Source organism: Stomoxys calcitrans, chromosome 4 (genome assembly GCF_963082655.1).
Source record: "Stomoxys calcitrans chromosome 4, idStoCalc2.1, whole genome shotgun sequence".
NCBI classification, from domain to species: Eukaryota; Metazoa; Arthropoda; class Insecta; order Diptera; family Muscidae; genus Stomoxys; species Stomoxys calcitrans.
Genome location: NC_081555.1, coordinates 131,012,507 through 131,037,643, shown reverse-complemented (window position 1 = coordinate 131,037,643; position 25,137 = coordinate 131,012,507). Strand labels below are relative to the sequence as shown.

The 25,137-nt window shown below is 38.4% G+C and overlaps 3 protein-coding genes across 3 annotated transcripts; 2 read left to right on the top strand and 1 right to left on the bottom strand.

The window, feature by feature from the left end:
• The first annotated feature begins 724 nt into the window (after positions 1-724).
• LOC106093131 (D-2-hydroxyglutarate dehydrogenase, mitochondrial) lies at positions 725-6,809 on the top strand. The gene is made up of 6 exons (XM_013260132.2): positions 725-834; positions 1,803-1,895; positions 4,805-5,347; positions 5,416-5,584; positions 5,652-5,781; positions 5,848-6,809. Exons 2-6 carry the CDS (start codon positions 1,803-1,805, stop codon positions 6,419-6,421), a joined length of 1,509 nt encoding a protein of 502 aa, XP_013115586.2. The 5' UTR covers positions 725-834; the 3' UTR covers positions 6,422-6,809.
• Positions 6,810-8,599: 1,790 nt separating this feature from the next.
• Positions 8,600-18,646, top strand: LOC106093134 (6-phosphogluconate dehydrogenase, decarboxylating). Its single transcript, XM_013260136.2, has 5 exons — positions 8,600-8,824; positions 9,061-9,169; positions 9,232-9,346; positions 17,098-17,968; positions 18,029-18,646. Exons 1-5 carry the CDS (start codon positions 8,817-8,819, stop codon positions 18,369-18,371), a joined length of 1,446 nt encoding a protein of 481 aa, XP_013115590.1. The 5' UTR covers positions 8,600-8,816; the 3' UTR covers positions 18,372-18,646.
• LOC106093135 (protein bcn92) lies at positions 18,639-24,540 on the bottom strand. Its single transcript, XM_013260137.2, has 3 exons — positions 24,274-24,540; positions 24,004-24,124; positions 18,639-18,931 (listed from the first exon to the last, which is right to left on the bottom strand). The coding sequence occupies exons 1-3, from the start codon at positions 24,351-24,353 to the stop codon at positions 18,854-18,856; spliced, it is 279 nt and encodes a 92-aa protein (XP_013115591.1). The 5' UTR covers positions 24,354-24,540; the 3' UTR covers positions 18,639-18,853.
• Between the last annotated feature and the right edge of the window lie 597 nt (positions 24,541-25,137).

Below are 25,137 nucleotides of genomic sequence, written 5' to 3'. Positions count from 1 at the left end.
TATAGACCAAAATATAACCGCTAAATTAGTCCAATCGATGTCAAACCGTTTAAAAGAAGTTATAAGACGCGGTGGTTGAATAACAAAGTATTAATTTTTTTAAATTATGTTATTTATTTTTTTGTTTTTTTGCAATGATGAATACTTTTTTTGTTTAATTTTTTGTGTTCAGCTGTAAAATGGCCCTTTTTGTTCCAATAAATACTATTTTTTTCTTTAAAAACAATGAAATTGTGTACATATATATCACACAAGCACTACTGCATCATTAGTTTAATATGTTTTTATTCCAATTGTCAATTGTAGACTTATTAAAAAAAAAAACATTGAATGATGAATACTTTTTTTGACCGCTGTACGTGCTTTTTTCTTTTTATTTCAATTTACTAAATTGTTCGCTTATCAAGATATCCAAATTCATCGAAGTGCTGCCACTGTCATACGTATGTATTTCTCGTCATTAGACATTAATTAAATATTAAAGCACCTTAATATGACCCCAACAGCAGGTTTGGATTCGACCAGATTACTGTTTTTGTTTTATTTACCTTAACTTCATATTAAATCTCATTTTTCTTGGAAAGCCATTATAATAAAAGAAATTTGCCACACTTGTTTTGGTTCAAACATTTTAATGATAAGATGGTAATGTTCAAAGAGCGTAAGATAATACGCTCTTTGGTGTTGCTCTCTTTGTTTTTTGTTTTGCTTTTGCATGGCGAAAAACTGTCAGTTGAAATTGGTTGCGCTACGGTGAAAGGCTGATATTTTTTGCTTTGCGCCTTCGTGTATTCGGCTATTTTGCACACATTTTTAATTTCTTTATACCCAAATGTAAGTGCGAATTGATTATTAAATTATTAGGAAGTTATAAAGTTCCAATGGTTACCACCAGCTTTAATTTTAAATTTAAATAGACATTGCATGGTACACGTATAGCTGGTGTTTGCAAAACTAATTACTTTTTAGTATATTTAGATACATAGGGCTGCCAAGTTAACATTTTTTTTTTTCAATTTGCAATTGGATAATTTTTGGAAACTATAACTTTTTTCTTTTCTAAGATCGTATGCCACACCTTTCTCCACAGTCAGAAGGCGTGGGATCTTAATTTTATGAAAAAATATGTTTTGACTGATTTTTTTAGCATTTTAAAGAATATTTTTGACTAATTACACCGCCATTAGATTACACAAAGATCTAAGCAAAAAAATTGTTATGCTATTCTGTAAATTGAAGCATCGCTATTAATCGCTTTAGACCTAAAGCTGCTCAATACCCTTTGAAATACCGAGAAGATTTTAAGACCAAAAAAAACCCTAAATAGACAATTTTTGTTTTTGAAACAAATCTTAGAATGAGAATCAACATTATATACTTGCTGTTCCATCATCACTTATTTTTTTCTTTCTTTAATGCGTATATATTACATTATAATTTTGATTTAAAAAAAGGTATCTTTCATGAATATTTTTCCAAAGTAATATGGCAACCCTGAAGTAGAATTAAATCATATTATCCATGCTACAAATCCGTTGATGGGAGAGCAATTGAGAGATAGCAAATGTTTCAGTGTTGCCAACACACTATTTCAAAAAAGCAATTAACCTTTTTTTAAGTTAAATATTTGAAAATTTACATAAATTATGAAAAATTTTTTTATCAAAAAAAAAAAATCGCTGAATTATTTAATCAAAAATCAAATTTAAGAGCAATGAACGAAACTGTTGCGGAAACAATTTCTGATTAATGCTAACGACATTAATATCAGTGCAACTAGAATTATCTAAAAATCTTTTCAGATGCTACGCCCATATTACTTGAGGAAACTGAGTAGTTGCTTTTTACCAACATTCTGCACATATAAAACATCTGCTATACCAGAACTGACTCAGGTAGGTATACAACTTGCTTAAATATATAACATCGATGACATCTATTATATAAAAAGAAGTAAAAGCGTTATAAGTTCGGCCGGGCCGAATCTTGGGAACACACCACCATGGATTATGCTAAAAATTTATACAAAATATATTTAGTCGAAGGGCATAATTTTATTCTACATACCAACAAAAATTAAAACTTCTACAAACTGAACAAGGATAATTGAGTGACCGGTTTATATGGAAGCCTTACCAGGTTATAGACCGATTTGGAGCGTACTTGGAAGAGTTTATGGAAGTCATAAAATCTAATGCAAATTTTTCGCCAAATCGGAAAAAGTTGTGGCTTCCTGGGGCAAAAGATGTCAAATCGCGAGATCGGTTTATATTGGAGCCATATAAGCCGATTTGGACATTACTTGGTATAGTTGTTGAAAATCATAACATAACACCTTATGCAAATTTTTAACCAAATCGGACAAAAATTTCGGCTTCCAGGGGCTCAAGAAGTCAAATCAGAAGATCGGTTTATATGGGAGCTAAATCAGATTATAGACCGATTTAGACCGTACTTGGCGCAGTTGTTGAAAGTCATAACAGAACACTTGTTGGAAGTCATAGCAGAACATTATGTGCAAAATTTCAGCCAAATTGGACTAAAATTGCGACTGTAAGGAGTCAAGAAGTCAAATCGGGAGGTCGGTTTATATGGGAGCTATATTAGGTTATAGACCGATTTGGACCGTACTTGGCACGGTTGTTGAAAATCATAACATAACACATTGTGAAAATTTTTAATCAAATCGGAAAAAATTTCGGCTTTCAGGGGCTCAAGAAGTCAAATCGGGAGATCGGATTATATGGGAGCCATATCTGGTTATAGACCGATTTGGACCGTACATGGCACAGTTGTTGGAAATTACAATAAAACACCACATGCAAAAATTTAGCCAAATGGGACAAAAATTGCGGCTTCCAGGGGCTCAAAAAGTCAAATCGAGAGATTGGCTTACATGGGAGCTATATGCAAATCTGAACCGATAAGATCCATTCGCAATCCCCAACGACCAACATCAAGATTAATTATCTGCGCAAAATTTCAAGCGGCTAGCTTACGCATTCGACCGCTATCGTGATTTCCACAAACGGACAGACGGAAATGTCTAAATCCACTCAGAACGTCGAGACGATCAAGAATATATATATCTTAGATCAATGTTTCAAGGTGTTACAAACGGAATGACTGAATTAGTATATCCCCATCCTATGGTGGTGGGTATAATGAAAGTGTTGCGCTTTGTTTATTCAGAATAGACTCAAAAACGGCTGAACCGGTTTTATTGCAATGTTCACAAATGGTAGAGTTTAACCCCCGGTGAAAATAGGCAACATCATTTTGTGATATCCGCGAGGTGGGCGGACCCTTTCCCAACCACCATTTTCAAAAACGGCAGATCTCACAACGATTTAAGTGAAATTTTTCATGCCACTCTATGGTAATCCATAAACACATAATTGGCATACAACTTTGGTGTCAAATAATCGTGGGGGACGCCCTACCCAAAAACCCGCCCAAACGGACATGTTTAGCAATTGCGACAATATGGGTATCAAATGAAAGGTATTTGAGAACAGAGTACAAACTTGATATAACAATTCAACGTGTGTCGGGGGCCTGTCCTACCCCCCAAAACCGCCCAAAAATTACAAGTTTACCGATTGGGGCAATATGGACGTCAAATGAAAGGTAATTGGAAGTAGAATACGAAATTTATATAAACATTTGGGGACAAGTCCCAGGGGGACCGCCCAACTGTAAAAATTATCCCCAAACGGACATGTAGGCCGATTGGCACAATATGGGGTCTGAGAACAATATTGCGAGATGTCACAAACGGAATGACGATGTTAGTATACCCCCATCCTATGGTGGAGGATATAAAACTTTTGTGTGTAGCAAAGTGCTTATGCCAGTGAAGTTTACATAATTGCAATTATGGCCAAGCCCATTGGCTTGTTTGGAATTACTTTCTTGTGTACGTTCACAGTAATGTGCGTGTGAGTATTATTGCTCTTCACTGTGTCTATACGCTCAAATGCTCACCTTTTGTCTATAAAAGTAGAGGCGCAAGGGACTAACCAACACGCAGGGGATGTCCCCTATATATGCAGTGTATTGCGTTGGTAATTAGGAAAGTTAAGGGTTGGAAGGGGGAAAGAGGTAGTAGTGTTTATCGATATTCGTCTTAATTTCTGAACGTCAATGTTGGTGGGAAGGACATTAGCCGGAAGTTCATTCCAGAAACGAATGGTTCGGGAGAAAAATGAATTTTCTCGGTAATGCATGGTTCGGTCGACTGGCCAATCAATTACAAACGGCTATGAGTTCCTGGCAAGTCTTGTATTCCATTCTAACATCAGGGATAAGAAGGCGAATATCCCTGGAACACACGCCAGGGATATTCGTATATAACGCTACGCACAAAATTTCCTTTCAATGACTTGGAACTCCCGAGTTCAAATTTTGGGGGAACATCAGAAACAAATCTTAAATTGGTGTGTTTCCCCTTTCTAATAATGCTGGCGATATTTGTGAGATCTTTGGCCCTGTAAAACCTCTTTATCAAGAATCGTCGCTCAGCAGCACGGATGTTCGAACTTGACTATAAAAAGGAGGACCCATTATCATAACGCAAAAACTTTAATCAGACAAGACAAATTTTATGAGAAAAGTTTCTGCTGTAAATTTGAAATTTGCATCTCCAACTTTTGGCATTCTAAAAAGGTTTTTAAAAATTTTAAAATTTTTTCTTATTTTATTTTTTAGGAATTTTGTAACAAATAAGTAAAAAAATTGTTTCTTATATTATTTTTTAGGAATTTTGTAACAAATAATTAAAAAAAAATTTTTCCCTTTCAAGGTTCGTTACAAAATCAAACGTGGCAACTATGGCGAGTTGCAAGACAAAGATGTGACTTTCTTTGAATCTTTGATTGGTGCTACGAATATATTGCAAGATTGCCAAGATGATTTACACGGCTACAATGTGGACTTTTTGCGCAGTGTTAGAGGTAGCAGCAAATTGGTGCTAAGACCCGGCTCGACACAAGAAATATCCGAAATTCTGAAATACTGCAATCAAAGACGTTTGGCCGTTTGTCCCCAGGGTGGGAACACAGGTTTAGTGGGTGGTTCGGTGCCCGTATGTGATGAGATTGTTTTATCACTGGCGCGTTTAAATAAAATCTTAAGCATTGATGATATCACAGGGATAGTGGCTTGTGAGTCTGGTGTTATTTTAGAAAATTTGGATGCTAAGACAAGGGAGGCTGGCTATGTGGTACCCTTGGATTTGGGAGCAAAATCGAGTTGTCACATTGGAGGTAATGTTTCTACCAATGCGGGTGGTCTTCGGGTGATTCGATATGGAAATTTACATGGTTCTGTGTTGGGCGTTGAAGCGGTTAGTCTGCATTAAGAATCTTAATACAAAGATTTACTTTTAAAGATTTATTTTTTTAATGAATTTAGGTATTAGCCAATGGACAAGTAGTGGATTTAATGTCGGATTTTAAAAAGGACAACACCGGCTATCATTTGAAACATCTTTTTATTGGCTCTGAGGGAACCTTAGGTGTGGTTACAAAAGTGGCCATTCTATGCCCTGCCATATCTGATTCAGTCAATGTGGCATTTTTGGGTAAAGTTTTATAACTTTTAAGTTAAATTAAAAAAAAATTAAATAACCAATTTTTTCTGTTGTATAGGCCTAAATTCTTTTGATGCTGTTTTAAAGACTCTTAAAAATGCCAAACGTCACTTGGGTGAAATTCTATCCTCATGTGAAATGATCGATGCCTCATCACTGGCAGCCACTACTGAGAATTTTAATCTCAAGTAACCCGAAGCCCTGGGGCTTTAAGATATCAACTATTTATGTTTTTTTTTAATGTTTAATTTCAGAACTCCCATTGAAGGTTTCCCTTTTTATATGCTCATCGAAACTTCTGGCAGCAATGTGGAGCATGATATGGAAAAACTTAATGGGTTCCTACAACTTGTTATGGAGAAAGGTGATGTCGCAGACGGCACCTATACCAGTGAACCGGGGAAAATGTTGGAAATATGGAAGTTACGTGAATTCATAGCCACCGCTTTGACTAAGGATGGCTATTGCTTTAAATATGACATATCCTTACCCTTGAGATCGTTTTATGAAATTGTAAAGGTCGTCGACAAGCGTGTTGGCCACTTGGCCAAACGTGTATGTGGCTATGGTCATCTGGGTGATTCCAATCTTCATCTCAATGTATCTTGTCCGGAATACAGTCCAGAGTTGCATAAACAATTGGAGCCTTTTGTCTATGACTATACTTCTGAGTTAAAGGGCAGCGTAAGTGCGGAACACGGCATTGGATTTTTGAAAACCAAATATCTAGCACACTCAAAAAGACCTGAAGCCATTAAAATAATGAGAGATATGAAACTGCTTTTGGATCCTAATGGAATTTTAAATCCATATAAAGTTTTGAATTAAAAAACACTATATAAAATTGTTTCATTATTTCAAAATTAAATATTCGTTGGAAATTCCGCCACAGCAACATTGATTGTCATAACAAAAATCGTCAATCTATTTTTTATTGAAAATAACATCAATTAATAATTTTCAAGCAACAACAAAATTTCCATAAAAAATATGTGCGAAAATTTTAAAAATTTTTTTTTGGGAATATTTTTCCACGTCATTTTGACTACGACCTATTCCTAGGCGCCTTAAATTGGGTCGTTAGCAAAAATGAGAACGAAAATTTTTTTAGTTTTTATACCCTTCGCCATGGAATAGGGTTATACCAATTTCGTCATTTCGTTTGTAACTCATCGAAATATTGATCTGAGACCAAATAAAGTATATACATTTTTGATTATCTTGACGTTCTAAATCCATTTAGACATGTCCGTCCGCCTGACTGTCCATGTTTTGGTATAGCTGTCCCATAAACCGATCTCGGACCTCGACTTCTTGAGCCTCTAGAGGGCGCAACTCTTATCCGATTAGGCTGGAATTTTGCACGTAGCGTTTTGTTATGACTTCCAACAACTGTGCTAAGCATGGTTCAAATCGGTTCATAATCTGATATAACCGACCTCGGGTCTTGACTTCTTGAGCCTCTAGAGGGCGTAATTCTTATCCGAATTTGCTGTAATTTTGCATGAAGTGTTTTGTTATGACTCCCAAGAATTGTGCTAGTTTAATCGGTTCATAACCTGATATAGCCATCTAAACCGATCTGGGATCTTGACTTCTTGAGCCTCTAGAATGCGCAATTATTATCTGATTTTTCTGAAATTTTGTATGAAGTGTTTTTTTTTTTGTCTTTCAACAACTATGTCAAGTATGGTCTTAATAGGTTTATTACCTGATATAGCGCCCATTAAACCAATCTCCCGATTCTTATCCGATTTGGCTTAAATGTTGCTCAATAACTTCCACTATGGTCTACAACATCCAAACCAAGTATGGTATGATCGGTTCATAACCTGTTATAGCTTTATTAGCATGGCCAATTTTATCCGTTATCCTCTGTTTGCTTGTTGTATTTAGTTAATTTTTAATTACCCAGCGGCGGAAAGAGGTGTGCGGCAGGCTTTTTAAAAAGCCTGCAAAGAAGTCTGGAGGCATTCCAAACACACTCGCGTTCGCATTCAAATTTATACGGCGCACAATGGGATGAAAAAAAAAGAATAAGTGAAATAAGTCTGCTATTTTGGAACGGATAGAGATATATTCATGACATTTTAATTGCGTCATACTATGCTGCTATGTATGGCGCAAATCGATACATAACCTTATATAGCTGCCTTATAAACCGATCTGGAATCTTGACTTCTTGAGCATCTAGAGGGCGCAATTCTCATCCGTTTTGGCAGAAATTTTGTACAACGTCTTCTCTCATGACCTTCAACATTCTTGTCTAATATGATCTGAATCGATCTATAGCTTGATACAGCTCCCAAAGAAACCGATCTCCCGATTTCGCTTTTTGGGCCCCTACAAGACGCAATTCTTATTCGAATGGACTGAAATACTCAAAGCACAATGACTTCTACAAAGTTCAGCATTCAATTCATTTATGGTCCGAATCGGACTATAACCTGATTTAGCTCCAATAGCATAACAGTTCATATTCAATATTCTTTGTTTTCCTAAAAAGAGAAGAAGTCAACAAATGCGATCCGTGGTGGAGGGTATATAAGATTCACGATCTTAATTGTTATTTTATGAAATAAATACTTCAATCTCCTTTTTTTAGCCTAGTTTCTTGAAAATATGCGAAAATTTGTTATTTACGATAGGTAAATTACTGCGGGCAAAAACTCGCATATTTCTGTTCGCAGATGCGAGATTTAGGCCCCTGGACCGTATTGAACAAGTATGTCGAGAGGTCTTACAAAACTCAGAGTCCCGAATTTCAGCGAAAAACGATAATAAATGCGGCTTTAATGGGCCTAAGACCTTAAATCGGCATAAAACAAATTGCATGGTTTTTTAATTCTTAGATATGGCACACAACGCAACCAGCCCTGCTATTTTCTTTTTTAAATACTGCAAACTTCCCATCTCTGTGGGAACACTTGAAATAATCGTCCGACTCACTGATCACTTGTTTGTCTGAGAAAAGCTTTATAAAGCAAACACAAAGGAGAGAATGTGCTTAGTGTAAAAAAGAAAACAGCAGGGCTGGTTAGTTATCGCGCGATCGCGAACTTCAACAGACCACCAGACGGAAATAAAGATCGAGCCGGTGACTCAGTGAAGTGAAGTACAGAAAGTAGACACAAAAAGAAACGCATAATTTCTTAAAAAAAAAAACTAGACCACCTTAATACTTTAATTTCATTTTTGGGTTAATCGAAAACATAGCAAAAAAATGTCACAGTAAGTATTGTCCCAATCATAAGGGGTTTTGACTTACTACCATTTTCAAATCGTTAAAAAATAAAGTCAAGGTCAATTATGACAGCAACGACCAAGCTTAACAAATGTGCTCAATTAAAGCAAAAAAAAGACATGTGTTTTTGTTTACCTTGCAATTGTTATACTTAATTGTTTACAAAATATGTACATAATTAGGATTTGTTTAAATAATATACTAACTTTTGTAAACATTTCAGAAAAGCTGATATTGCCTTGATAGGTTTAGCCGTCATGGGTCAAAATCTTATACTAAACATGGATTCTAAAGGTTTTGTGGTCTGTGCCTATAATCGTACAGTGGATAAGGTATGTAAACTTAGCATGAAGAAAGATTTTAGAAATCATGTCATCATTATTTCTTTCTTTAGGTTGAACACTTCCTGCAGAATGAGGCCAAAGGCACCAAAGTCATAGGTGCCACATCGTTGGCTGACATGGTTAGCAAACTAAAGACTCCACGCAAAGTCATGATGCTAGTTAAAGGTAAGCAAGTATGCTATTTTTTCCATTCATATCCGTTCGAATATTAAGTCACATCAATGTCATAGCTTTTATTTAAGTTTTGATGTTTGCACAAAAATTCATTCAAACACGTCCGTCCATAGTCATTCGGCTGCTTGTGTTGGCAATGTTTGCATATTTACATGCACACTTTCCGCTACACTCACTTAAATGACATTTTTTTCGTTTTCGTTATTCAAAACTTCTACTCACCTTTTCCCTAGAAGTAATTCTCAAATTTCACAGATTTTACTTTGTGTGTGTGTATTTAGTAGAAATCGTTAACCTTTTGGTATGGCTTTTTTTTATATTGTAAAACTTTTCTCCCCACCGTTGGTTGTGCTAATACAATGTTTTGAATGTATGTGTGTTTGTATTGATCATGGATTGCCCGTTAGGAGAATGCGATGTCATTGTTATTGAAAATCACAGCTGGGAGTTGAGGCATGGTGTTTTCACTCAGCATATGTAAACTTTAAAATATTTAAAGAAAAATTTAACGACAAAAATTTAATTAAAGAGTGAATGTTGTTGTAGCAGGGTGTTGTACTCTAAGACGGCAGACCTTGCCGATAAATGATTCCATCGGGTCAATCCGGTACGTACACCCGGCTGCCATGGGATTGAATACTTGGACACTTTCAACATATTTACAATATGGTGCTTACATTAATAAAAAAGAATCGGATAATATTAATGTAAGGTCTGACCGAATCTCATATTTGTATGAGATAACCGACAACCACCATGGTTAAGGTTATCGGATGAGAACGGCGCCCTCTAGAGGCTTAAGAAGTCACATCAGGAGATCGGTTTATATGGCAGCTACAAATAGGGACAGTAGCTAGAAAGACAAAGGATTCTGCATAAAATAAGAGCTTGGTCGAGGTCGATGGTTTATAGCAATTTTTTATTGTACATATGTAGACTGCAAAGCAATTTCCTTTACGAAAGTGTTAAACATGTGCAGTTTTTATACCCTCGGCCATAGGATGGGGGCATACTAATTTTGTCATTCTGTTTTGTAACTCCTGGAAATATTCGTCTCAGACCCCATAAAATATATATATTTTTGATGGTCATGACATTTTATGTCGATCTAGCCATGTTCGTCCGTCTGTCTGTCGAAAGCACGCTAACTTTCGAAGGAGTAAAGCTAGCTGCTTGAAATTTTGCACAAATACTTCTTATAGGTGTAGGTCAGTTGGGACTGAAATTGGCGCATATCGGTCCATGTTTTGATACAGCTGCCATATAAACCGATCTTGGGTCTTGACTTCTTGAGCTTCTAGAGGGCGCAATTTTTAACCGATTTGGATGAAATTTTGCATGACGTGTTTTGTTATGATTTCCAACAACTATGCTGTATGGTTAAAATCGGTTCATAACCTGATATAGCTGTCATATAAACCGATCTTGGGTCTTGACTTCTTGAGCTTCTAGAGGGCGCACTTTTTATCCGATTTGGATTGAAATTTTGCATGACATGTTTCGTTATGACTTTCAAAAACTGTGAAAAGTATGGTTAAAATCGGTTCATAACCTGATATGGCTGTCATATAAACCGATCTGGGGTCTTTACTTCTTGAGCCTCTAGAGGGCGCAATTCCTATGTGATTTGGTTGAAATTTTGCATGACGTGTTTTGTTATGACTTTCAACAACTGTTTAAAGAATATTTTAAATCGGCCCATAACCTGATATAGCTGTCATATAAACCGAACTGCGGTCTTGACTTCTTGAGCCTCTAGAGGGCGCAATTCCTATCTTATTTGGCTGAAATTTTGCATGACGTGTTTCGTTATGACATTCAACAACTGTGAAAAGAATGTTTTAAATCGGTCCATAACCTGATATAGCTGCCATATAAACCGATCTGGGATCTTGACTTTTTAAGCCTTTAGAGGGCGCAAATCCTATCCGAATTCGCTGAAATTTTGCATGACGTGTTTCGTTATGACTTTCAATAACTGTACAAAATATGGTTGAAATCGGTCCATAACCTGATATAGCTGCCATATAAACCGATCTGGGATCTTGACTTCTTTAGGGTCTATAGGAGGCAGTTATTATCTTATTTGGGTGAAATTTTGTACAACGGCTTCTTCCATGACCTTCAAAATACGTATCAAATATGGTCTGAATCGGTCTATAGCCAAATACAGCTCCCCTATAATACGATCTCCCTATTTAACTTTTTAAGTCCCTGAAGGGCGCAATTCTTATGCGATTTGGCTGAAATTTACACAATGAATTCTACTATGGTCTCCAACATTTACTTCATTATAGTCCGAATCGGACCATTACTTGATATATTGTAGCTCCATTAGCATAGCAATTCTTTTCTTTTATCCTTTGTTTGCCTACAAAGAGATATCGGGAAAAGAACTCGACCAATGCGATCCATGGTGGAGGGTATATAAGATTCGGCCCGGCCGATCTTAGCACTCTATTACATGGTTTTTGATTAGTTTGCCATTTTAAGCATAATATCAAAATTTTAATAGGGACACTTCTGGTTTTCATCAGAAAACTGCAAAATTAGCAAAAGGAAGGCATGTTTTGAGTTGCGAATGTAGTCAAATTGTGTTCTTACAACCTATTACTTAAGGATCTCTTGTTTTTAAATAGGGCTTGGATTATTCTAGACATATAGTCGGTTCAATTCTGGCTAACCGAGTATATACCGGTTATACCAACCGCTTGCGAAGTTTAAATGAGTAACCAAAATTCATCTGAGTTGGACGGATGTAATCCGCTTATTGGAGTTTTAACGACATTCCACAGATTTTCAATCGAATTTATATTTGGAGACTTGGGGGCTACTACACGACAGTCATTTATTTGCTTTTATACCAAGGTTGTCTGTATCAAGACTTGTACTTAAAGCTCTAATCCAGTTGTAAAACCTTATCTAACATTTTTGCAGTATTTAGATAATGTAAAAATACAATTTTGCAAAATTTCAACGTAATTTGTAGATATAACGATACAAGGGGCTCACTCCATTGTATAGAAACATTCCCCAAAGCATGATACAATATTTCCAACGACATGTTTGACGTTTTAAATGGTGCACGAGGGATTCGCTGGGGCATTAGCCGATCTCATTACATGATATTTTCCCCTATTTGGTCTATTAAAAATTATGTTAGTTATCTGAACAAAGAATATTGCGTCATTGTTTTTTGGCAGCCGGTTGTACATATCGGATTGACCCGATGATGTCCTTCATCGGCAAGGGTTGATATCTCAGTGTACGCCACACTGCTACAACAAGAACAACAACATCATATTTGACAATTTCGAATGTATCAACCTTCGTTGAATAATCTCTTTTAGCAACATAGGTATCCTTTTTATTCATAAACTTTCATGAATAAAAGTTTTTGGAAGAATTGAAGTAACAACTTTATCAATTTTTTTTGTTGTTTTGACAGTGTGAACAGATTTTTATATTCTGATTGTTCAATGTTTCGCCTCACAATTTTCGGTTTTCTGACGAAGGTTTCTGCTTTGGGTATCCATTTTACACCATTTTCAATTAGAATTTTCGAATCTGAAAGCGATTAAGCCATTCTTAGATAGTAATTTTTCAAGTTTAGTAACTTTTGCATATATTTTCTTGTTGTAGTGTCACATTGCCACGATACGTATTTTCTTACTAGATTATAAATACTCTACGAACAAATAACTACTTTTTAAGGAACAGCTTTTAATGCATTTTCTAAATTTTTATTTCGCGCAGCCTAAAATTAGACTATTTGTAGCAATGTTGTTGTTGTTGTAGCCACATTTTCATGTGGAGGTGGCGATACTTGTCAAGGCCCTGTTGGTGAGCAAGCTCGTTCCGGTCGAAAGAACCGCTCGCCGCGCGTACAAGGGTGCCATAGGTTATTTAAAGGCGCCAAAAACTCGTCTTGTCATATCGAGCTTCACAGTCACTCAGTATTTGTGCAAGAGCCGGTGCCGCCCGACCTCTCACTGAGACTCTCCGTTCGATACCGCCGATTGTCCGCGACTGCCGTTGCAGCTACTCCGTATGGAGCATTTCACTATCGGCAACCTGTAGACGCGCCCGGTAGCTCACAGCTAAGCTTCTCGTGACCTCAATGAACACCACGCAGATCGGACTTGAATGGTCCAGCCTGTATGGTGCTCACAGATTATCCGTGCCAGATAGTATTATGGATAGTTGTTACGGTCCAAAGGACCGATCGCCGCGAAAGCAAGATAACCATTGGTTATTTAAAGGCGCCAATAACTCGCCTTTTCATATCGAGCATGGGCACTCAGTGTTTAAGCAAGAGCCGGTGCCAACCGACTTCTCACTGAGGCTCTCTACTTGATACGGCAGCTGATTGTTTGCGACTGCAGTTGCTGCTACTCCTTATGTACACAACCTGTGAATGAGCCCAATATCTCTCAGCTGAGCCGGTGTCAAGCCATTTCTCACTGAGGCTTTCCACTCGATACGGCTTCTGATTGTTTGCGACTGCAATTGCTGCTACTCCATATGGAGCATTTCACTATCCGCAACCTGAGAATGATGAACACCACACAGTTAGGTGCTGAAAATTCCAGCCTGTGTGGTCCTCATAGTTGTCCCATACCGGGTCCCTTAGATGTATTATAACGTCGTCTGCCTAGCAGGCGGGTTAAATTCTCTCCTCACTCAGGATACTTTGTAAGTTATTTATGGAAGTTACCCATAGGAGTGGCGACAAAATAGCACCCTGTGGAGTGCCCTGTACCACTTTCTCCCTTATATTTATATCATGGGACCTACAATTTATCCACATGTTCCTTAGCATATTGATTATCCAGTCTCTAAGGTTCCGGTCAACCGAGTACGGATCTAAGGATAGGATCAGTGTGTCAGTCCTCATATTGTTAGAAGTCTCTACGATATGCATACCACCAACGCACACGAATGTCGTGTTTAACGCAGATGACTGCCATCATGGACCAAACCTGAGAGGCCCAAAGGTGAATACAATGCGTCTTGTGGTCATATGGTAACCCACACATGAATGCCAATTCGATCCCACGTATTTGGACGTGTTCACCTGCTTAGTTAGGAGCGGAGCACTACCTAAAACTCCTTCCGATCTATGGGTCAAGAAACCCGGTTGAAAACGCAACTTCACGCCGAGCTTATGCTCTACCCGCGATTTGTGTACAAACCACAGCCACCATGTTGCCCCCCACTAGGGCCCCCATTGTCAGGCTGAAACCGGGTTCTAGTGCTAAGTTCGGCCATGTCGAATCTTGTATACCCTCCACCATGAATCGCATTTGTCAAGTTCTTTAAATAACTTTTACAAATAGAAAAATACCAGTCATAGAAAAACACCACCTACGCCCTCCAGAGGCTCAAAAAGTCAAACTGGGATGTCGGTTTATATGGCAGCTACATCAGGCTATTTAGACCATACTTGGAACAGTTCTTGAAAGTCATACCAGAACAACATATGTAAAATTTCAACCATATTGAATAAGAATTGGGCCCTCTAGAAGCCAATGAAGTCTAATCGGGAGATTGGTTTATATGGCGGCTATATCAGTATATGGACTGATTTAGACCATACTGGATAAAGTTGTTGGAAATCAAAATAAAACACTTTATGCAAAATTTCGGCCAAATCGAATAAGAATTGCACCCTCTAGAAGCACAAGAAGTCAAGATCCAAGATCGGTTTATATGGCAGCTATTTCAGGTTATCAGCCGATTTCAACCATACTTAGCGAAACACGTCATGCAAAATTTCAGCCAAATCCGATAGGAATTAGGCTCTCTAGAGGCTCAAGAAGTCTAATCGGGAGATCGGTTTATATGGTGGCCTATACCAGGTTATGGACTGATTTGGACTATACTTGGCACAGTTGTTGGGAGTCATACCAGAACACTTTATGCTAAATCTCATGAATTTCCAAATCGGATAAGAATTGCTCCCACTAGAAGCTCTAGAAATCAAGAACCAAGGTCGGTTTATATGGCAGCTATATCAGGTTATCAACCGATTTAGGCCATATTTGACACAGTTGTCGGAAGTGATATCAAAGCACCGCGTGCAAAATTCAGCTAAATCCGATAGGAATTACGCTCTCTAGAGGCTCAAGAAGTCTATTCGGGAGATCGGTTTATATGCCGACTATATCAGGTTATGGACTGTTGTTGGGAGTCATACCAGAATACATAATGCTAAATTTCATGAATTTCCAAATCGGATAAGAATTGCTCTCTCTAGAAGTCAAGACCCAAGGTCGGTTTATATGGCAGCTATTTCAGGTTATCAACCGATTTAGGCCATATTTGGCACAGTTGTGATACCAAAACACCGCGTGCAGAATTTCAGGCAAATCGGATAAAAATTGCGCCCTCTACTCAGGAAGTCAAGACCCAGGATCGGTTTATATGACAGCTTTATCAGGTTATGAACCGATTTTAACCATACAGCATAGTTGTTGGAAATCATAAAAAAACACGTCATGCAAAAATTCAATCCAAATCGGATAAGAATTGCGCCCTCTAGAAGCTCAGGAAGTCAAGACCCAGGATCGGTTTATATGACAGCTATATCAAAACATGGACCGATATGACCCATTTACAATCCCAACCGACCTACACTAATAAGAAGTATTTGTGCAAAATTTCAAGCGTCTAGCTTTACTCCTCCGAAAGTTATCGTGCTTTTGACAGACGGACGGACATGGCTGGATCTACTTAAAATCTCATGACGATCAAGAATATATATACTTTATGGAGTCTTAGATGAATGACGAAATTAGTATACCCCCATCCTATGGTGTAGGGTATAAAAGCTAGTAAAAATTTTGACTTTTGAGAACGGGTAGAAATACAACAATTTGCCCTAGGTGCTCCGAGCGCCAAGAGGGCAAATGCCCCTATGGTTGATCACCTCGGTATAACGAATATTTGTTCGGGCTGCTGGTTAGTACCCAAAAATCCCGCTTGAGGTCGGAAATCGGATCAGTGAAACCAATATGTTACCATGATACCAAGAAGTTTGGATTTCAATTATAAGAATTTTTTTTCTTTGAATTGTAAAAAGCGAGCGCAGCTGAGCGTGCTTGCGTAGACTAGAGTTTGTTTTAATGCTTGAATTTAATTGTATATTCTAACAACGTCTTTAGGCCATTTGTCTTTAAAGTGGCTATTGTCATATGGAAGGTGTGACTCAAACTGGTGTTTTTGCACAACAATATAGTAATAGGTAGGTATACCTTATATGCCAACTAAACCAAAATTTTAATTAATTTTGGGCCATAAAATACTTGAAAGATAATCAGCTCATTAAATTTCATTTATTTTGAAATTATGGGTATAAAGATTGCACAAAGAAGCTTATCAGAAATCAAAATAAAATCATATCAACTAAATGATATTCATATAACATTAACACAAACAACTATTCAAATAAAGATAGTGTGTGTGTTTGTAAGGTCAAACCCGGCAAACACGCTCTAAATCCAAGTTCAAGTTCATTTAAATCATGTAGTACACCAAAAGTAAGTGTACAGGCCCACATTCAAATGAAATGTGTAGCTAATCTTGAAAATAAGTAAAAGTATGGATTTATTTATGCATTAATACACACATGCTAGCTTGGCTGTTTGGCTAACTCCATTTGGAGTTAAGTCACTTACTTTTTACTGAATATAAATGTTCCACTTACCCATATTTCTGTTTCTTGTTGTTGTTTCTTGCAGCTGGCCAAGCCGTAGATAGTTTTATAGAGCAACTTTTGCCATTGCTCTCACCCGGTGATGTGATCATTGATGGTGGCAATTCCGAATATTTGGATACCGCTCGCCGTTGTGACGAACTAAAGGCCAAGGGTATTTTTTTCGTGGGCTCTGGTGTTAGTGGCGGCGAAGAAGGTGCTCGCTATGGCCCCTCACTTATGCCTGGCGGTCATCCCGAGGCTTGGCCCTTAATCAAGCCCATATTCCAGGCTATATGCGCCAAAGCCGGCGATGAACCTTGTTGCGATTGGGTAGGTGAGGGTGGTGCTGGTCACTTTGTCAAAATGGTTCACAATGGCATTGAGTATGGTGATATGCAATTGATTTGTGAGGCCTATCATATTATGACCAGCTTGGGCATGAAACCCGATGAAATTGCCCAAGAATTTGATAAATGGAATAGCGAAGAGCTGGATTCATTCCTCATAGAGATTACTGCGGATATCTTGAAGTACAAAGACAGCAAGGGCCATTTGTTGGAACGCATACGCGATACTGCTGGACAAAAAGGTACCGGCAAATGGACTGCCATTGCCGCTCTACAATATGGCATACCGGTAACGTTGATTGGTGAGGCGGTGTTTTCACGTTGCCTATCGGCTTTAAAGGATGAACGTGTGTCGGCCAGCAAGCAGTTAAGTGGACCCAATACTCCCATTAAAGTGGATGACTTGAAGACATTCCTTAATGATATCAAACATGCTTTGTATTGTGCCAAAATTGTTTCTTATGCCCAAGGCTTTATGTTGATGCGTGAGGCGGCCAATGTCAGCAAATGGAATTTGAATTATGGTGGTATAGCCCTTATGTGGAGAGGAGGTTGCATCATAAGAAGGTAAATGCTTGGTCATCAAATATTTCTTTAATGTTAAATATCTCCCTTCTTCTTTTACAGCGTCTTCTTGGGCAATATTAAGGAGGCCTATGAAAAAGATCCCAAATTAACAAATCTTCTACTGGATCCTTTCTTCAAAAAAGCCATTGCTGCTGGCCAAGATTCTTGGCGTCGAGTAGTTTCCAAAGCTTTTATGTGGGGTGTACCTGTGCCTGCCTTATCAACTGCCTTGTCATTCTATGATGGCTATCGTTCCGAACGTTTGCCCGCCAATCTGTTGCAAGCTCAACGTGATTACTTTGGTGCTCACACCTATGAATTGTTGGGTGAAGAGGGAAAATTTGTGCACACAAACTGGACGGGCACTGGGGGAAATGTGTCGGCTAGTACTTATCAAGCCTAAAAGGAATCCAGCGCTTAAACGAATTTATTTCCATTCGAATATTTTATTCCACTTCTTGCTGAAATGTATTTCCATACTCTCCAATGACTCATTAGTTGTAGCATTTTCTACAGCATCTTTTTGTTGGGGCCTCAACACTTCCATTCATTGTTGTTTTATTTAATTGTCTGCTTAAATATAATTATCTCATACACACATTTGTGTAGGTTATGTATATGCAATCGTTTAAGTTTATTTTTTTTATATGCATAATTAAATTATAAAATGTTAAAGAATTTTATTCTTGTTTTATTCACTTGGTAACTTATTTTAAAAACAATTTGTGTTCATCTTCTTTCCATTTCTTAAAAACGAAACTCATAAAATGCAAAGAAAAACTGAAAACAGCCCTAGAAACTAATTATTCGTAACCAGTACTCCTCGTAGAATGCCTGCATAACCGTCTTTCGTGTTCTCATTCTTAACGCTGGAATTCGTTTTTTTTAATCTTCTGCATGGCTTAGGGTTTTCTTCCTTTCTATAACTAGTTTTTCTGCAGAGTATAGATGTCCAATGATAGCCTGTAAATGAATACACAAATAATTACATTACAAAATATTTCTTTGGGGATTGCATGCAGGATAATTTATTATTAATAAGAGAAAAAAAACAACGCTGGCCTATACACCTGTAAGAGGGTTATTGACGATCGTAAGATTTGAAGCGTGTGGCATGCAAAATTGGAAATTTGCCCATGAACATCCCCCTTAAGGAACAGGGGCAAACTTCCCACATATCAAAGAGTGCTGTCCGATTCAAGTTTTAGATCAGTGATAAGGGACCTACTTTTTATTGCCGAGTCCGAAAGGCGACACATCTTTGGGGAGAAGTTTTTACATGGCTTCTATGCATTACATAGTTGTTGTTGTTGTAGCATTGTGTTGTACACCGACACGGCATGCCTTGCCGATGAAGGACTTCATCGGGTCAATCCGGTACGTACAACCAGCTGCTATGGGATTGTGTATAGCATAGTACCTCACAAATGTCCCCAGCATTAGAAGGGGATAACCACTGCCTAACATTTTTGATGTTTTCGCCTGGATTCGAACCCGGAGGCCACTGTAGCGCAGAGGTTAGCATGTCCGCCTATGACGATGAACGCCTGGGTTAGAATCCTGGCGAGACCATCAGAAAAAATTTTCAGCGGTGGTTTTCCCCTCCTAATGCTGGTACCATTTGTGAGGTACTATGCCATGAGAAACTTCTCTCCAAAGAGGTGTCGCACTGCAGCGTGCCGTTCGGACTCGGCTATAAAAAGTAGGCCCCTAATCATTGAACTTAAAATTGAATCGGACTGCACTCATTGATATGTGAGAAGTTTGCCCCTGTTCCTTAGTGGAATGTTCATGGGCAAAATTTGCAATTTGCATTGCCTGGATTCGAACCCAGCAGTTCAGCGTCGTGGGCGGACAGTGGCCTCCTCCCGTGTGTCATGCTCTGCCTGTATATTATAGTTGTTGTTACAGTGTTAGTTATTGTTGTAGCCACATGTCTATATGTGGAGGTTGCAATCTTCGTCTAGCATCTATAGATGAGCAAGCTTGTTCCGGTCCAAGGCACCGATCGCCGCGGGAACAATGTGGCGATTGGTTATTTAAAGACGCTAATAACTCGCCTTGTCATATCGAGCATCATAGGCACTCAGTATTTATGCAAGAGCCGGTGCCGGCCGGCCTCTCACTGTAACTCTCCACTCGACACCGCTGATTGTTCGCGAATGCCGTTGCAGCAACTCCGTATAGAGCATTTCACTATCCCCAACCTGTGGACGCGCCCGGTAGCTCGCAGCTAAGCTTCTCGTGATAACAACAAACACCACATAGATCGGACCTCAAAGTTCTAGACTGTGTGGTGCTCATAGTTATCCCATGCAGTGTTGGTGGTGTGGTTTTACAAGCAGTGTTACCACTGAAGAAAAATTTTTTCTACCAAAATTTTTTATAAAACCTACCAAATCCCCAACTAGCCGACCAAAATTGTATATTTCTTAAGGCCTGGTTATGCTCTCGTAAACATACCGTAAATGTAGGAAAACGTTTCAGCTGTTTTGTTTTGACTTATGAATACACATACAAATGTGTATTGAATACACATACAAACCTGATCGTCTGATCTCATAAAATCGGATTTTAGTTATATATAGCCGCTATATAGACCGATCTCCAGACTTAAAGTCTTGAGGCAATAAATTGGTCATTTCTCATTCGATTTCGATAGAATGTGGCACAGTGAGTACTGGTAAACCGCTACCCATTTCTGTGAAGTGTGGTTCAGATGGGACTATATTTGGATATAGCTGCCCCATAGACCGACCGCCCGATGTCATGATATAGGGTATTGAGGCCATAAAAGATCCATTTATTACCCAAAATCGAAATGGCACAGTGTATTGTGGGTATTTATAAATTTTCAGATATTTTAATAATTGAAATCATTTTGCAAACATTTTTTTTTTATAATTTCTTATTTTTTGTTCTGAAACAAACTTTCTGGTCTCATTAAATTAGACTATAACTCTATATAGCCGCTATATAAAACGATCTCCAGACTTATAGACCTACATATATATCACTGTGCCAATTTTCACCGAAATCGAGTAATAAATGGATGTACTAAGGTCATAAAAGATCCATTTGTTACTCAAGTTCGATGGAAAATGGCACAGTGTTCTGGTAGACCCTTACCCGTTTCTGTCAAATGTGGTCCTGGTTGAACCATATTTGGATATAGCTGCCATATAGACCGATTTCCCGATATAGTCTATTGAGCCTATAAAAGGAGTATTTTTCATCCCAGAACTCCCAGGGTTTTCCAGAACTCAATTTGCAAAATTAAATCGAAATCGGATGAAAAATTATCCTTTTATAGATTCAATAGATTATATCGGTAAATTGGTCTATATGGCAGGCATATCAAAAAAAATAAGAAGACCGGTTGGGACGGCTTCAGAGAATATGCTTCACGGCTTCAAAGAATATGCTTACGTAGCGCTGACAGGAATTTCCGCCTGCTTGATACCTTCCGGTCGAATGCATCAAGTGCAGCCCAACATCCCGACGCAGGTAGTAGTACTCGCAGATGAGTGCGATGGGAGTCTTTGCTCCGAACTAACAAAAACCAGCTAAAACACTTGAAACAATTTAACCAAGTCGCCGGTGTTGGCAAACTGTAGTCTACTGTTAAGTTACTTTCGAACAAGAGGAATGACAGGACCTCAGTCACTTTCGACGACGTAATAGAGACTTATCCGAAGAGATGCGCCCGGTTATTCAAGCATCTAGAGAGTAACAGGACAAGGAAGAGAGTCATTTGCCGTATTAGTGGTAACGGCAGCTATGGGCAACCATCACAATTTGCCGAGGACGAAGTTACAAATGCCATCCGCAGCCTCAATTAGTCCAAGGCTCTGGAGCGAGACAAAATCTTTACACTGGTGCTGAAGAACTTGCATGCACTGGGAGTCAAGTTCATGATGCAGATCCTAAATCTATTACTGGGCACTCTCATAGTTTCTGATATCTGAAAGGATACTAGAAGAAAAAAAAAAGAGTCGTACAGACCGATCTTCCTTTTTTTCGCCAGTAGCTAAGACGCTTGAGGGACTTCTCCTCCCGAGCTTAGTTCTTCTCCATTTGCTGAACACCAACACGTAATCCGTAGATTGCATAGAACGACGACTGTTTTGTACGCCATCACTACAGATATCAACCGTGGTCTAAATTAGGTCAGGCCATGCAATAAGACTATTTACGTGATTCTGGACCTCTCGAGGGCTTACGATGCGGTCAGCAATTCCACCCTTTTTGATGATATCGCTTACATGTCCCTCCAACAGGGCCTAAAACGTTGTATTACAAATTATTTGTGTGAACGCAAGTCGTTTGTGGAATTAAGAGATACGAAGTCTAAGCCCCTTACAGTGAGACAGGAAGTTTCCCAAGGCAGGGTGATATTTCCGACACTGTTCAAGCTCTAACGCTCCTCTGCCTTTTATTTCGCTTCGACCGCGCTGTTCACTCCATGGTCATCGGTTATGCATTAACGCTAGAATGAGATTGTCGAATGTGTTAGAATTTCGATAGCCAAATTTGCCAAAATGCTTGGTGTCACAATTGACAGTTTGGGATGTGGATAAGGAAACCTTGTTGACTACATACAAAGTAATTGGTGATTAACAATGCAGCGCCGGCCTGTCCTCATCAGCTTGGCAGCACGCAGTGAAATAAAATTCAGACCTATCAGAAAGCTGCCCTACGTACTGCGACGGGATGGCTCCCTAGTTCTCATGTGGACCACCTCCTATCTTGCGAAAGCACATTTACATGCTTTCTAAGCAGTATATACTGGGCTGCTATCGCAGAGACCACCAACACCCAGAGATATGAGGTTAGATCGATGTAGAGCAAGAGGTTCAGCGCTACAAGACATAACTTCCACATTAGGCGGCCTTCCAGACGAACAAAGACAGCATTCACGCAGACACGTTAGCAAAAGCTTTGAACAGTTATAGAGTTAACGCAGTCCTTGGAGATCGATAGCCTACAATTTCACCTGAAGAAATTAGCTCCCAATGCAAACCAGAGTAGTTCTGGCAATATTGCGTTTCGGCAGATGAAGCTGCCTTGAGCTCCTACAGAGCTACCATTGATGCCAGCGTGTTGGATATGAGTTCCAATTGTAACCAGGGACCACACGACACACCTGTTTAACTGCCCAGCCAATCCTACTCGACTTAGAACCAGATCGATCTGGACGCACCGCCAAATTAGTCGTAGAGCTTCTAGATCTGGATATTTAACAGGACATGGCTAACGAATCCTTCTCGAAGAACCTGATAAATCTTTTGAGATCTAAAAGCCACAATAGAGTGCTCTAAACCCCCTTTGCGGAGTTCCCCGAATGACAATTTTCCAACTGAGTAATCTACTGCGATAAATCTGCCTTTAAGCTTAGTATTTACCCAGTTAATCATTAGAGGGGGGACAGAGAAGCAAGTATAGACTCCAACATCACGTCATTTAAAGCCCCTTCTACGTCCACGAAAGCAAAAAATCTTCTCAAGGAGTCGTATGGCACAAAGTTCTACCCTTTGCAAAACAGCAGGCAGTATGCAATTCGGTCCCGTCGACTAATAGTTTATATGAATTCACCGCCCCGACCATATGCATCAGTCTGTTATGATGTCCTCAACATCGGCCAGTTGTTGTTGTTGTAGCAGTGTATTTTGTTCTTTCTTTCGTCTGCTTGGTTCTGTTGAATATCCAGATCCAGGAATTCTAAGGTGGTGTGAGTCCAAATGGATCTGGGTTTGTATCAGAGTCTCAATACTGTGTTTTATTCGGAGGCGACGATACTATCCGAGTACATCGACCTGCATGTCAACAACCGAAAAGTACAACAAATGGTCATAACATTGACGTTTGAAAAACAACAAAACATCAAGCATTTTCCTTCTACATCCAAGAAAATTTCTTCAGTATGTGTCGCTATGGTTACTTAACAAAAAAGAAAAACAGAACTGACGTTATGTGATGAAACAATCTAACTTCATATGCTATGATTGACTTGTTTAATCCTCCTTTTTGCTCACCTGTCGTCGTAACATTTCAAGACTCTGCCTTGCCACCTCAATTTGTGCATCAATTTTGTCAAAATCATTTATCGTTTTGTTTTCACGGAATGTTTCACGAATCTTCCTTCCAGCATACATTCTGCATAAAGAAAATTCAAAAAAACCATTCATCATTGTCCGATTATTATTAATAATACAGACATGTATGTGCACGAGATTTTAACATTTCATCGTAAAGATAACGATTCATGCAAATCTAGCACACATTACAACATACTTTCAACCAACCTGAAGTTATATGATGGTAATTTTTCAGCTTCACGCAATAATTTGCGGTATAAAGTTTTGGCCAGACGACGTGTAGACATTATGATGTTGGGAGTAATTAATTTCGAGAAGTGATGAAGTTTGCTATGTTTTTAATTAAACCACCGTGAAATTTTTCAGTTATCCGTATACTACTAGGCGGCAAATACTGCATGCAGAATGCCGATTAAATACTCAAAATAAATAAATTACCCAATCAAAGAAAAAAACTAAATGACAATCAGCTGTTTCGACAATACCGAATGCAAAACGGCATAGGTATTCGGTATTGAAGTTGTATGTTAAGACATGAAAATGAACACGCTGCCAGCAATAACCGTTAAAAGTAATAGATTATCTAAAATTTCTTTTATGACGAAACTGATTAAATTTGTAGATTGTTTTTAAAACTAGTTAATGCACCTCTAGTGAAATTTTCCGTGGCAACCAAGACATTTATGTAACCTTAAGACGTATTAAATAAGATCTGTGTTCGGGAATTCAAACATTTGTGCAAATTTGAACAAATTTTTAATGGAAGTCGTTTGCGTACTTTATTTGCCAGCAGAAGAGAGCACGAGAGAGAGCAATTTTTGACAGTTAGAAAATAGAGAACCTGCAAATTTCTACTGGGGCTTTTTTGCCAACAGAAATTTGCAACTTTGAACAGATGTTTTGTAAAGGTCAGCTGTTTTATGAAAAGCAGCCGTTACATGAGTATAAAAGCTAACGCTAAAAAGGGTCAAAAAGGCAGAGGTAAGTAAAAATTATAAATATGGTTTATTGGTAATTATTAAATTTGTTTCACTTTTATTTACTTCTAATGAAGATTCATGGCAGCAGCCA